Raw genomic sequence first — 12965 nt, 5'->3', positions numbered from 1 at the left:
AAAACCACACTAAACCCAACGCCTGCGTCGGATTTGGAACCATCAGTAAAAACAGTGATGTCATCAGTATGGGTAGAAAAGTGTTCTAAAAACCGTGTGTGGGACAGAGCTGGTGGAAAATCCTTTTTGCCATCAATGGTAAGAGGGCATAAAGAGACAACCGGAAGCTGCCAATAACCAACTCGTGGGAATTGGATTGGATTTTAATTTTAGGCGCCGCAACATCAACTGTCATATGGCGCCGCTACGATATTTTATTTATACTGTAGTTTATGAAAACTAAAATCAGTTAAAAACAATAAAATCAAAGGTCTCTAGAAATACTAAAACTACAATAAAATTAAATAAAACATTAAAAACACGTATAATAAAAGGAAATAAAATTCACACATTGGGGAGAAGCACAGCTTCTCCCAGGTACTTGTAAACATCATGGCCTGGGGCCAGACATGCTGGTCCATGCACCTGTGAGATATTGTAGACACCGCTATCTCTACCGTGACACCGGTAGAGGTAGCGGTGTCGTAACTCAATCAAACTAGGGCACTCCACCAGCAGGTGCCGCACGGTGAGCGGCACCAGGCAGTCTTCACAGAAAGGCTGAGGGTCCCTGGTCAACAGGTACCTTTGTGTAAGTTACGTGTGACCTATGCGCAGTCGCGCCAATAAAGTCTATGCACGGCGATCCCGGACATGGGAGTATGTCCACTGAGGGATAGTGGAAGTAGTGATCTCTCCCATTTTCGAGGTTGCGACCACTGTTAGCCATCTCCTCTGCCATAATGCTGCAACCGCCACATGGATAGAGTGAAATACATCTCGAAATGGAACAGGGGCAGGAGATGAAGCGGAATTCGCTGCTTCTTTAGCGAGGCGATCTGCATGTTCATTCCCGGGAACACCTATGTGACCAGGGACCCAACAGAACCCAACACGATATCCTCTTCTGGTAAGAAAATAGAGCCACTCCAGGGCTGATAAAACCAGTGGGTGAAGGGAAATAAAAGAAGATAGAGCAGTGAGAGCACTGCGAGTTACTAAAAATTGTAAAAGACGAAACCGGGAGAGTAGAAATGATCTATAGCAGACAGCTCCGCGGTAAAAACGGATGCCACTGAAGAAAGACTGCCAGACCGATAAAACGAGGGGAAAACCACACTAAATCCAACGCTTGCGTCGGATTTGGAACCATCAGTAAAAACGGGAGTATCATCAGAATGGGTAAAAAAGTGTTCTAAAAACCGTGAGTGGGACAGAGCTGGTGGAAAATCCTTCTTGCTATTAATGATAGGAGGGCATAATGACACAACAGGAAGCTGCCAATAACCAACTCGATAGATAAGTCCGCCATGATATTTGCGACTCGAAGGCCAAAAGGTTTAGGGACACTAGGTTGAGTGACATATGCCTGCAAGCACGAGTCCCGCAATATTGACAGACAGGGGACAGAATCAGGAAGACGGTGGGTTCGAAACCAACACCGGAGCATCAAAGACTGGCGCCGGAGGTCGAGCGGCCAGAAACCAGCATCCACTAGTAGGCTAGGTATTGGAGATGTCCGATATGCACCCGTAGCCAAGCGGACCCCAGCATGATGCACGGAGTCAAGCATGCGCAGGCAGCCGTGCATCCGTTGCGGATGAGTAGATCTCACAGCCGTATTCCAGCTTGGGAAGTATAAGTGTACGGTGAAGAAGCAGCAAGGTGTCCCTGTTCGCACCCCAAGAAGTGTGACTTAAAACCCGAAGAAGGGATAATGCCTGCCGACAAGACGCCTTAAGAGAACGGAAATGGGGAACCCAGGTGAGACGGTTGTCAAACAAAAGGCCAAGATATGGAGTCGCCTCCACACAGGAGAGGCGTCTATTGGCTAGGTATAATAAATCTGGATGGACACCACGGTTGCGGCAAAAATGCATGGCTACGGTCTTGGAGGTAGAGAAACGAAAACTGTTTATGTTGGCCCAACAGGATACCCTATTGATTGCCATTTGTAGCTTGCGCTAGATCAGTGGCATCCTAGCGGCAGAAAAAGAAATATATAAATCATCAACATATAAGGAGCTGTGAACGCCATCTGGAAGAGTATCAATAACACCATTTATGGCGACTGAGAATAGCGTAACAGTAAGAATATTTCCCTGTGGGACACCATCAGTTAAAGCAGTAGCCTCTTGAATCCGTAAAAGACGTTTGGATAAAAACTACTGAATATAAATAGGAAGGTGGCCACGGAGGCCAAAATCAAACAAGGAACGTAAAATACCATGGCACCAAGATGTGTCGTAGGCTTTCTCCATGTCAAAAAAAAAAAAAACTGTTACTAGGGATAAAAGAGCATCACTAGTAGACCTCTTCTTTCGGAAGCTGTATTGTACCGATGACAAGTACTTCCCCCTCTCCGAGTACCACATGAGTCTTACATTTATCATCTTGTCTAACACTTTACAAATGCAGGATGTCAAGGATATAGGACGGTAGTTCGTAGCCTGAAGATTATTTTTCCCAGGCTTCGGAAATGGGAGAACCACTGCCATAGCCCAAGAAAATGGAAAATCACCAGCATGCCATATCATATTATAAAGGCTAAATAAGAGGGCCAGCCAAGGGCAAAAAAAAGAAAGTTAGAAAAAGGCTCACTTGAGCGCTGGCTCTCCAAAGAGTTCAAAAAGTGCCAAATCCGTTAGCTAGAATTAGGGGAGGAAATGCCTCGATATCTCCCTCTTAGAGGTGCAAGAAGGCATAAGGAATATCATCTAGACCAGGAGAAGAGTCATGACACTGGGACAAAGCGGTCTGCAACTTAGAGACAGAGAAGGGGACATTAAAAGTCTCCCCTCCAGTGGAAGAAAACTTGAGCCCGAGAGATTCCATTCTCTGGCAGTGGCGTGCGCCTGGGGCTGTAGAATTCTTCCGGGAGACACTGGCAAAGTGCTCCGCAAACAGGTCGGCGACAGTCTTAGGATCTGCCACCGTTTGCCCAGCAGACAACAAGACTGGCGGGCAAGGTGCAGGATACTTCCCAGCAATTCGCCGGATTTTATTGAATACATCCGTGAGAGGGGCGTGAACATTAATGGATGAGACATAAGCTTTCCATGAGGCTCTTTGTGCCTCCTTCAAAACGCGGCGGGCTCAAGCTCGGCAGCGTCGAAAAGCTTCCAGACATTGCGGGTCCCCACGATGTCGCCGGAGACGAGAGAAAGTTGCCCGTTTCTCTCTCACAGCGTTTGTGCATGCTGCGTTCCACCAAGGACCGGGACGCATAATAAAACGACCGGACGTTCTGAAGCGCTGCTGAATGTAAAAAATTAGTAAAATAATCTACAGCCTCTGAACAAGTGTAAAAGTCGGCCAACGGACGGATAAAAGAGCTATGGTCTGTGAATCGCGGCCAATCTGCTTTGTCTAAAACCTAGTGCGGGGGACGTGACTGTGGTTCAGAGCTCACAGATTCTATTAAAATAGGAAAGTGGTCACTACCGTGTAAATGAGGTAGGACTCGCTAATTAAAATCAAGGAAAGAATTAGATGTACAGAGAGAAAGATCAAGAGTTGTAAAAATCCCAGTAGGACGGCGGAAATGTATAACATCACCAGTATTTAAAACCTCCAATCCCTCATCCTCAATAATAGAAGCGAGTAAAACCTCGCGAGGATTGCAAGCACCTTCATCCCACAAAGGGTGATGGCCGTTAAAATCTCCCAACAAGAGGAAAGACGGAGTCAGCTCGTGAATTAGGCTAGCAATATCTCCTCTGGGGACATGAACCCGAGGAGGGTGATAGAGACTACAAATAGTGTAGGATCGTCCCAGAAAGACTTTGACAGCAACCACCTGAAGGGGAGAGTTAAGTTCCAAGGGGACAACAGGTATATCTTGACGGACTAGGATAGCTGTGCCACCGTGGTGGCCCTGTTCAGGGAAATGAGTGCTAAAAAAGGCACGATAGCCAGGAGGACTAGAATAAGTACTATCACCAAGCATAGTCTCTTGTAGAGCTACACAGGCTGGAGAGAACTCCGACAGTAAAACTCGGAGTTCCCCCCACGAGGCGCGAAGGCCTCTACAGTTCCACTGTAGAAGCTTGAAGATGACTATTTAGGTGCAGTGTACGGGCGAGCCTTTTGAAGCGGCTGCCCTTGACCCACCTGACTAGAAATAATCAACCGACGAGAAGACACCGGGATTTGAGATGTGCTGGGTCGTTGGCCTACCGGTGAGTGATACGAATCATCATCACTTCTACCGGTCATCAGAGGACCGGTACCGGTACCGGACCGGTATCAGTACCGTCCTTCTGGCGGTAAAGGAGTTCGCGGCGGGCGCTACCAAGGCTTATGAACTGGTTGTTAGCAAGCTGTAAAATATCCTGGGCATTGCCTGGAACGTACCTGGTGAGCATCGCGGCAATGGAAACGATAAACAGCAGCATTACAATGCTCATCAGTTTGTGAGTCTAATGCTGAGCAATTACCACATGGAGAAGCTTTCTTGCAGGAGCTATTACCATGAGAGTACCCGTAGCACGAGAAACACTGAAAAGGGCGGGAAATAAAACGTCTTAACCTAAGATTGATGGGACCGATATGAATACGGTCAGGAGGGTGGAACCAAAGAAGATGAGAATGACCGTGTTAGAGGAATTCCTCATCTTTGTCACCTTACGGACAGAGCTAGGGCACCTAGTTAGTATTTCCTCCTCAGGAAATTCATAAAGATCCTGACTGTACACACAACCTTTACTATAATTAAAGATGGGATGAGCCTTTACGGTTTCAAACATGCTGTCAGTAGGGCATGGGAGATGTTGCAACATCCTCGCCTGCTTGACATCCTTAGCTCGCACGAGCATCCCCTTACCGCACTTCAGATTTTCTTCAGGAATCGTGCTGATTTCTTTGTGCAAGGTACCGGGAGGCATGGATGAAATTCCCACGCCCATTTCTATAGTACGCCACAAAACAACGAGGAGGCGGGATCTGGCGGACTTCATGAACTGAATTTTTTAAATGGTGGTCAAAGAGATTTGGGATGAAGTCCGTGTCACTGTCTGAAATATTGCGAGAGTGGAGAAGTTCTGTCTTAAACCCAGAGCCAGCAAGAGGCAGGGATGCCACATGTTCTAAAGCCAAACGCGCTTCATCACATGACAGAAACGTCACAGAGCAGCGATTAGACGGAAAGTCATTATTATAAACAATTCGAATATGGAGAACCGTGCCATATGCCTTGAGAAGGGAGTGCAAGGCGTGATAAGAAAAAGATGGATTTACATTTACTATCAAAAAGGAGTCCAAACCAGCAGAGATGCGTCCCTCAGAAGCACTCCCAGACCAGGAAACTACTGTGAGAGGCACTTGTGGAGGGGAATACTCCTCATTACTCAGGCCTGAAGATGACGTCTCGCGGGCCAGGTCAGCCACCTCACGAGAACCTGATATTTTTTTGTGTTTGACCATAGGTATAATGTTACACAAGAGATTAGTTCCAGGGGCAAGGGTGACCACCTACTAGGACTCCAATGGGAGCGAGCGCTGGCTGGCGTGGACGGGGTACCTCGTCCCCATGCGGACCAGTCGTTTTAAAAAAAAGGCCCCACATGATATGAATGTTTGTCCACGACAGAGCTGAGACCCCCCCTCCCAAAGCATCCCAGCCTGGACACCCAACCATACAGCACAGGACGGCCCCTATAGGGCGATCCCTTCAGCGGGTGGCTCCGCTGGTCCTCTGGCAGCTTGCGTAGGAACCATTTAGTCTGGCCCCTCACTGGCGACCTTACTAGCATGGGTAGCCCACTCCCCCTGGGAAGGGCGGAGCAGGGGCCTAAGCTCCCTCTAGCCTAGCTCGCCAGGTCACAGGAGCACGCAAGCCCCCTCACCACGACAAGGCGGTTCCCATCTGGTGTGGGTATTATTACAATGAATATTATTGTTATTACTGTGAATATTATTATCATTATCATTATTATTATTATTATTATTATTATTATTATTATTATTATTGTTATTATTACTATTATTATTATTTATTATTTTTATTATTACTATTATCATTTTTTTCTATTATCATTATTATTATTATTATTATTATTATTATTATTATTATTATTGTTATTATTATTATTCATTATTATTATTTTCATTATCATTTTCTTCTTCTTCTTCTTATTATTATTCTTATTATTATTTTTATTATTATTATTGTTATTACTATTACTATTGACATTCCACACATATAATCATAATTAAAAAGTAGTTGTAGTAGTTTTTTTTTTTTTTTTTACTCTATGTTTATAGCGCCTTTAGGTATACTTGAAAATCATGTATAGGAAGCGGTGTTCAGCTTCCACCCATTAGTGGCGCGGGTAATATTATTTGTAGTGATACTCATAATATTAGGGTCCATATCACCACCCAAGCTCATCTCTGGTGTAACCGCCTAGAACCTGGGTATCATGGTGACATGTAGCTAACTTTTAATCACTTGACAAATGGCATAACTTCAAGGTGGTACTGAGTGGGATTCGAACCTACGCGTGCACGTCTGCCCAATCCCACACTAACCGCCTTATTCATCTTATCCGCCGCCTCCCTACTGCAAAAGTAGTAGTAATATTAGTAGTAGAAGTAATAATAGTAGTATTATTGGTAGTAGAAGTAATAGTAGTAGTAGTAGTAGTAGTAGTAGTAGTAGTAGTAGTAGTAGTAGTAGTAGTAGTAGTAGTAGAAGTAGTGGTAGTAGTATGAGTAGCAGCAGCAGCAGCAGTAATCACAATACCAATACTCCAGCAAAACCTTCTGCAACATAAGTTGAAAAAAAAGAAAAAAATATGGAACGGGTTAATATTTTGCTGTTTCTTAGTTCCGATTACTCTAGTTCACCCTTTGTGCACCTCACCTTCTGCTCCTCCTTTCCGAGGTGGTTTGGTGGTGATCGTGATGAGAAAGGAAAACCTGGTGATTGTCGAGGCTTACAAAGACAAACTGGAGCCTTACCTTGCTTGCCTGGAGGAAAGAAACTACTGGACGAGGGTAGAGAGAGAGAGAGAGAGAGAGAGAGAGAGAGAGAGAGAGAGAGAGAGAGAGAGAGAGAGAGAGAGAGAGAGAGAGAGAGAGAGAGAGAGAGAGAGAGAGAGAGAGAGAGAGAGAGAGAGAGAGAGAGAGAGAGAGAGAGAGAGAGAGAGAGAGAGAGAAAATATCTAATCCATCTTTGTCTTTACAGGTATCGCGGAAAGTGGTTCCAGATTATTTTTGTGGTAAAGATGGGCTCATTTTGACCTACAAAGTACTATAATACACCTAGAGCTACACCAACACACACGTTCATATATATATATATATATATATATATATATATATATATATATATATATATATATATATATATATATATATATATATATATATATATATATATATATATATATATATATATATATATATATATATATATATATATATATATATATATATATATATATATATATATATATATATATATATATATATATATATATATATATATATATATATATATATATATATATATATATATATATATATATATATATATATATATATATATATATATATATATATATATACACTTGTCTTCTTTTAAGAGGGAGGTATTGAGGCATTTGCTTCCTAATTCTGGCTGACGGTTTTGGCACTTTTGAACTCTTTGGAGAGCCAGCGCTCAAGTGGGCTTTTATCTAACTTTCTTTTTGCCCTTGGCAAATATATATATATATATATATATATATATATATATATATATATATATATATATATATATATATATATATATATATATATATATATATATATATATGATATATAGTAGTTGTTGTAGTAGGAACAAGGTCAGACATTGTGACAATTTGTTTATGATAAGATTTACCACTACGTAAAAACATACAGAAAAATGTTATATATATAGTTACCACTCCAAAGGAATTGTGTTGGACCACATACAGGTGTGCTGTGTGTGTACTCGTACGTAAACAGACGATTGCTTGAGTCACAGACAGGTTAAGTGCTAAGCACTTACTCTGTGAAATTGAATAATATTAGTACAAGAGTACTTCACAAGAACATAAGTGTATCAGGGGAAAATAAAATATGAAATTATACTAAGTACACTTTTCATAATAATTAAGATATAATAATGATAATTTACACAATAAAATGAATAAAGTGCTGTACTAATTACATTAATATAATTGTAAATAAGAATACAATGAAATAATTATAAAAACTTGATAAGTAAATGATTACAGTAAGTGCATACTGAAAAAAAATCATAAATATAGAAGTTTCCCTTAAAATTTAGATCAAAGAAAACTGAGGAGGAGGAGGATTTGGTGTTAGGCGCCGCAACAGCGGAGGTCATATGGCGCCGCATCAAACTATTCAATTAAAACAAAAAGGGTTTAAAAGAAATCGTAGAGTAAAAATTATTTGTAAAGCTAGGACTATGCCAGACAGCTCCGCAGTAAAGACGGATGCCACTGAAGGAAGGCTGCCACACCGATAAAAAGAGGGGAAACCACACTAAATTCAACGCCTGCGTCGGATTTGGAACCATCAGTAAAAACAGGGATATCATAAGAATGCATAAAGAAGTGTTTTAAAAACCGTGTGTGGGACAGAGCTGGCAGAAAATCCTTCTTGCCATCCATGGCAGGGCATATTGAGATAACAGGAAGCTGCCAATAACCGACTCGTGGAAGCCGGAAAAAGTACACAGGAGTGGGGTCGAAAGATAACTCCGCCATGAGATTTGCAACTCTAAGGCCAAAAGGTTTAGGGAGACTCGGTCGAGTGACATTTGCCTGCATCGAAGACTGGCGCCGGAGGTCGAGCGGCCAGAAACCTGCATCCATTAGAAAGCTAGGTATCGGAGATGTCCGAAATGCACCTGTAGCCAAGCGGACCCCAGCATGATGCACGGAGTCAAGCGTGCGTAGTCGTGCATCCGTTGCGGATGAGTAGATCTCACAGCCATATTCCAGCTTGGGAAGTATGAGTGTGCGGTGAAGCAGCAGCAACGTGACCCTGTCCGCATCCCAAGAGGTGTGACTTAAAACCCGAAGAAGGGATAATGCCTGCCGACAAGACGCCTTAAGAGAGAGGAAATGGGGAACCCAGGTGAGACGGTTGTCAAATAAAAGGCCAAGATATCGAGTCGCCTCCACGCATGAGAAGCGTCTATTGGCGAGGTATAAATCTGGGTCTGGATGGACACCACGGTTGCGACAAAAATGCATGGCTACCGTCTTGGAGGTGGAGAATCGAAAACCATTCATGTTGGCCCAACTGGACACCCTATTGGTCACCAGTTGGAGCTTGCGCTAAATCAGTGACATCCTAGCTATGCTAGGATAAATCATCAACATATAAGGAGCTATGAATGCCATCTGGGAGAGTATCAATAACACAATTAATGGCGACTGTGAATATTGTAACACTAAGAATACTTCCCTGTGGGACACCATCATTTAGAGCAGTAGCCTCAGAGAGAGAACACTCCCCACTCGAACCCGTAAAAGACGTCTGGATAAAAACTGCTGAATAAAAATAGGAAAGTGACCACGAAGGCCATAATTAAACAAAGACTGTAAAATGCCATGACACCAAACCGTGTCGTAGGCCTTCTCCAGGTCAAAAAAACACTGTTACTTGATGGTGGTGATTAGCGAAGGCCTCACAAATATAAGACTCTAGGGATAAAAGAGCATCTGTAGTAGACCTCATCTTTCGGAAGCCGTACTGTACCGAGGACAAGTACTTCCCCTCTCCAAGTACCACATGAGTCTTACATTTACCATCTTTTCTAATACTTTATAAATGCAGGACGTCAACGATATAGGACGATAGTTCGTAGCCTGAAGATTATCTTTCCCAGGCTTCGGAAATGGGAGAACCACTGCCACAGCCCAAGAAGTTGGAAAGTCACCGGTATGCCAAATCATATTATAAAGATTTAATAAAAAGTTAAAAGCACTGTCAGACATGTGGCGCAAGAAGGCATAAGGAATATCATCTGGGCCAGGAGAAGAGTCATGACACTGGGACAAAGCAGTCCGCAACTCGGAGGCAGAGAAGGGACATTATAAGACTCCCCTCCTGTGGAAGAAAAATTTATGCCGAGAGATTCCATTCTCTGGCGGTGACGTGCGCCCGGGCTGCAGGATGCCTCCGGGAAACACTGGCAAAGTGCTCTGCGAAGAGGTCGGCGACAGTCCTAGGGTCTGCCACCGTTCGCCCAGCAGACAACAAAACTGGTGGGGAAGGAGCAGAATACTTCCCAGCAATTCGGCGGACTTTGTTAAAGACATCCGTAAGAGGGTGCGGGCGTTAATGGAAGAGACATAAGCTTTCCAAGAGGCTCTTTGTGCCTCTTTCAAAACGCGGCGGCTCGAGCTCGGCAGCGCCGAAAAGCTTCCAGACACTGCGGGTCCCCACGATGTCGCCGGAGACGAGAGAAAGCTGCCCGTTTCTCTTTCACCGCTTCAGTGCATGCTGCGTTCCACCAAGGAACGGGACGCTTAGTAAAGCGACCGGACGTCTTAGGGATTGTCTGAAGTGCTACTGAACGTATAAAATCGGCAAAATAATCAACAGCCTCAGCACAAGTAGAAAAGTCAGTCAACGGACGGATAAAAGAGCTAAGGTCTGTGAATCGAGTCCAATCTGCCTTGTCTAAAATCCAGCGTGGGGGCCGGGACTGTGGCTCAGAGCTCATAGATTCCATTAATAATATGAAAGTGGTCACTACCGTGTAAATCCAGTAGGAACCGCCAATTAAAATTAAGGAAAGAATTAGATGTATAGAGAGAAAGATCGATAGTTGTAAAAGTCCCAGTAGGACTGTGGAATTGTGTAACATCCCCAGAATTTAAAACCTCCCAATCCCTCATCCTCAATAAAAGAACCGACTAAAACACCACGAGGATTACTAGCACCATCATCACACAATGAGTGATGGCCGTTAAAATTTCCCAATAAAAGGAAAGGCGGAGTCAGCTGACGCACCAGGCCGTCAAGCTAACCCCTGGAGACAGGAAGCCGAGGAGGAAGATATAAACTGCAAATAGTTTAGGATCGTTCCATAAAAACCTTAACAGCAACCACCTGAATTGAAAGAGTTGAGTTGCAAGGGGACAATAGGTATGTCTTGACGGACTAGCATAGATGTGCCACCGTGGTGGCCCTGTTCGGGGAAAGGAGTGCTAAAAAAGGCACGATAGCCAGGAGGACTAGAATAAGTACTATCACCAAGCATAGTCTTTTGCAGAGCTACACAGGCTGGAGAGAACTCCGACAGTAAAGCTCGGAGTTTCCCCCACGAGACGCGAAGGCCTCTACAGTTCCACTGTAGAAGCTTGGGTGGAGTGGAAGGGCGAGCTTTTTGAGGCTGCCCGTGACTGACCTGACTAGAAATAATCAAACGACGAGAAGACACCGGGAGTTGTGATGTGCCTGGTCGTTGGACCGCAGCCTTTCGGCCTATCGGAGGATAATGCGAACCATCATCACTTCTACCGGTCCTCGGTGGATCAGGCAGGACTGCAACTTCCGATACAGTGGGTCCACGAGGGACGTCTGTGACAATATCATCGGACGTCTCCATGCTAAGACCGTCATCAACACAAGAAGCCCGATCTGAGACAGAGGGCGTCACAGAAGGCTGGAAAAAAACAACTGGAGCTACCATTGCAGATCGGTCCCTGGAGGACTCACGGTCACGTGCACCGGGAGAAACCTTAGATTGTTTAGGCTGAGCTAAATCGATCGACTCCGCAGAGCCACGGTGCCGTTTGGTCAGGCCTTTCAAAGGCTTAGGAGATATAGGTGGCAAATGGACATCTACCATATGGGTTACTTTAGTCAAGTCCGTATTATTCTCGTCGCTTCTTGCAGGTGACTCAACTGAGTCGTCGGACAAAAGGGCAAACCTATTAGTCAGATGAACAGGACCAACCGCCCCAACAGAGCGAGAGGAAGCTGAAGTTGTCTTCGGACCTGCAGACTCAACTGAAGAGCGAGCGGCCAAAGAAGCATAGGATGTCGCACCAGTACCGTCCTTCTGGCGGTAGAGGAGTTCGCGGCGGGCACTACCAAGGCTGATGAACTGACTGTTTGCAAGCTGTAGAATGTCCTAATCCAGGTTATACCTAGGGCATTGCCTGGAACGTGCCTGGTGAGCATCACGGCAATGAAACAATAAGCTGCAGCATTGCAATGCTCCTCAGAATGTGAGTCTAGTGCAGAGCAATTACCACATCGAGAAGCTTCCTTTGCATGAGCTTTTGCCGTGACCGTACATAGCATGAGAAACACTGAAGAGGACGAGAAACAAAACGCCTCACCCTAAGATTAATAGGTCCGATATTAACACGGTCAGGAAGGGTGGAACCAAAAAGGTGAGAAGGACCATGTTGGAGGAGTTCCTCATCTTTGTCACCTTTTGGACTGAGCTAGGACACATTGCTAGTATTTCCTCATAAGGGAATTCATAAAGATCCTGACTGTACACACAATCTTTATTGTAATTAAAGGTGGGATGTGGCTTTATAGTCTCAAACATGCTGTCAGAAGGACATGGTAGATGTTGCAACATCCTTGCCTGCATGTTATCTTTTGCTCGCACTAGCACCCCCTTATCATATTTCTTGAGGTTTTCCTCAGGAATCATGCCGATCTCTTTTGACAGGTACCAGGAGGCATGTATAAAATTCCCGCGCCCATTTTTGTAGTACGCCACAAACCAACGTATAGGCGGGATCTGGCGGACTTAAGGAACTGAACTCTCTGAATGGTGGTCTAAAATATTTGGTTGGGATGTAGTCCGTTTCACTGTCCGAAATATTGCGAGAGTGGAGAAGTTCTGTTTTGAAACCAGAGCCGGCAAGGGGGAAGAGATGCTACATGTTCATAAGCCACATAACAGC

At 44.3% G+C, this 12965-nt stretch overlaps 1 protein-coding gene across 1 annotated transcript in view; it reads left to right on the top strand.

The window, feature by feature from the left end:
• The window catches only part of LOC123500996, a 33513-nt gene extending 26213 nt beyond the window's left edge, over positions 1 to 7300 (top strand). The window contains exons 3-4 of the mRNA XM_045249551.1: positions 6926 to 7038; positions 7229 to 7300. Coding sequence (XP_045105486.1) covers positions 6926 to 7038; positions 7229 to 7300 — 185 coding nt within the window. The remainder of the gene's footprint in view (positions 1 to 6925; positions 7039 to 7228) is intronic.
• The last annotated feature ends 5665 nt before the right edge of the window (positions 7301 to 12965 follow it).

This window comes from Portunus trituberculatus, unplaced genomic scaffold (genome assembly GCF_017591435.1).
Source record: "Portunus trituberculatus isolate SZX2019 unplaced genomic scaffold, ASM1759143v1 PGA_scaffold_64__5_contigs__length_350985, whole genome shotgun sequence".
NCBI lineage: Eukaryota > Metazoa > Arthropoda > Malacostraca > Decapoda > Portunidae > Portunus > Portunus trituberculatus.
Note: the sequence above shows the minus strand (reverse complement) of the source record. Positions and strands in the feature narration are given on the sequence as shown.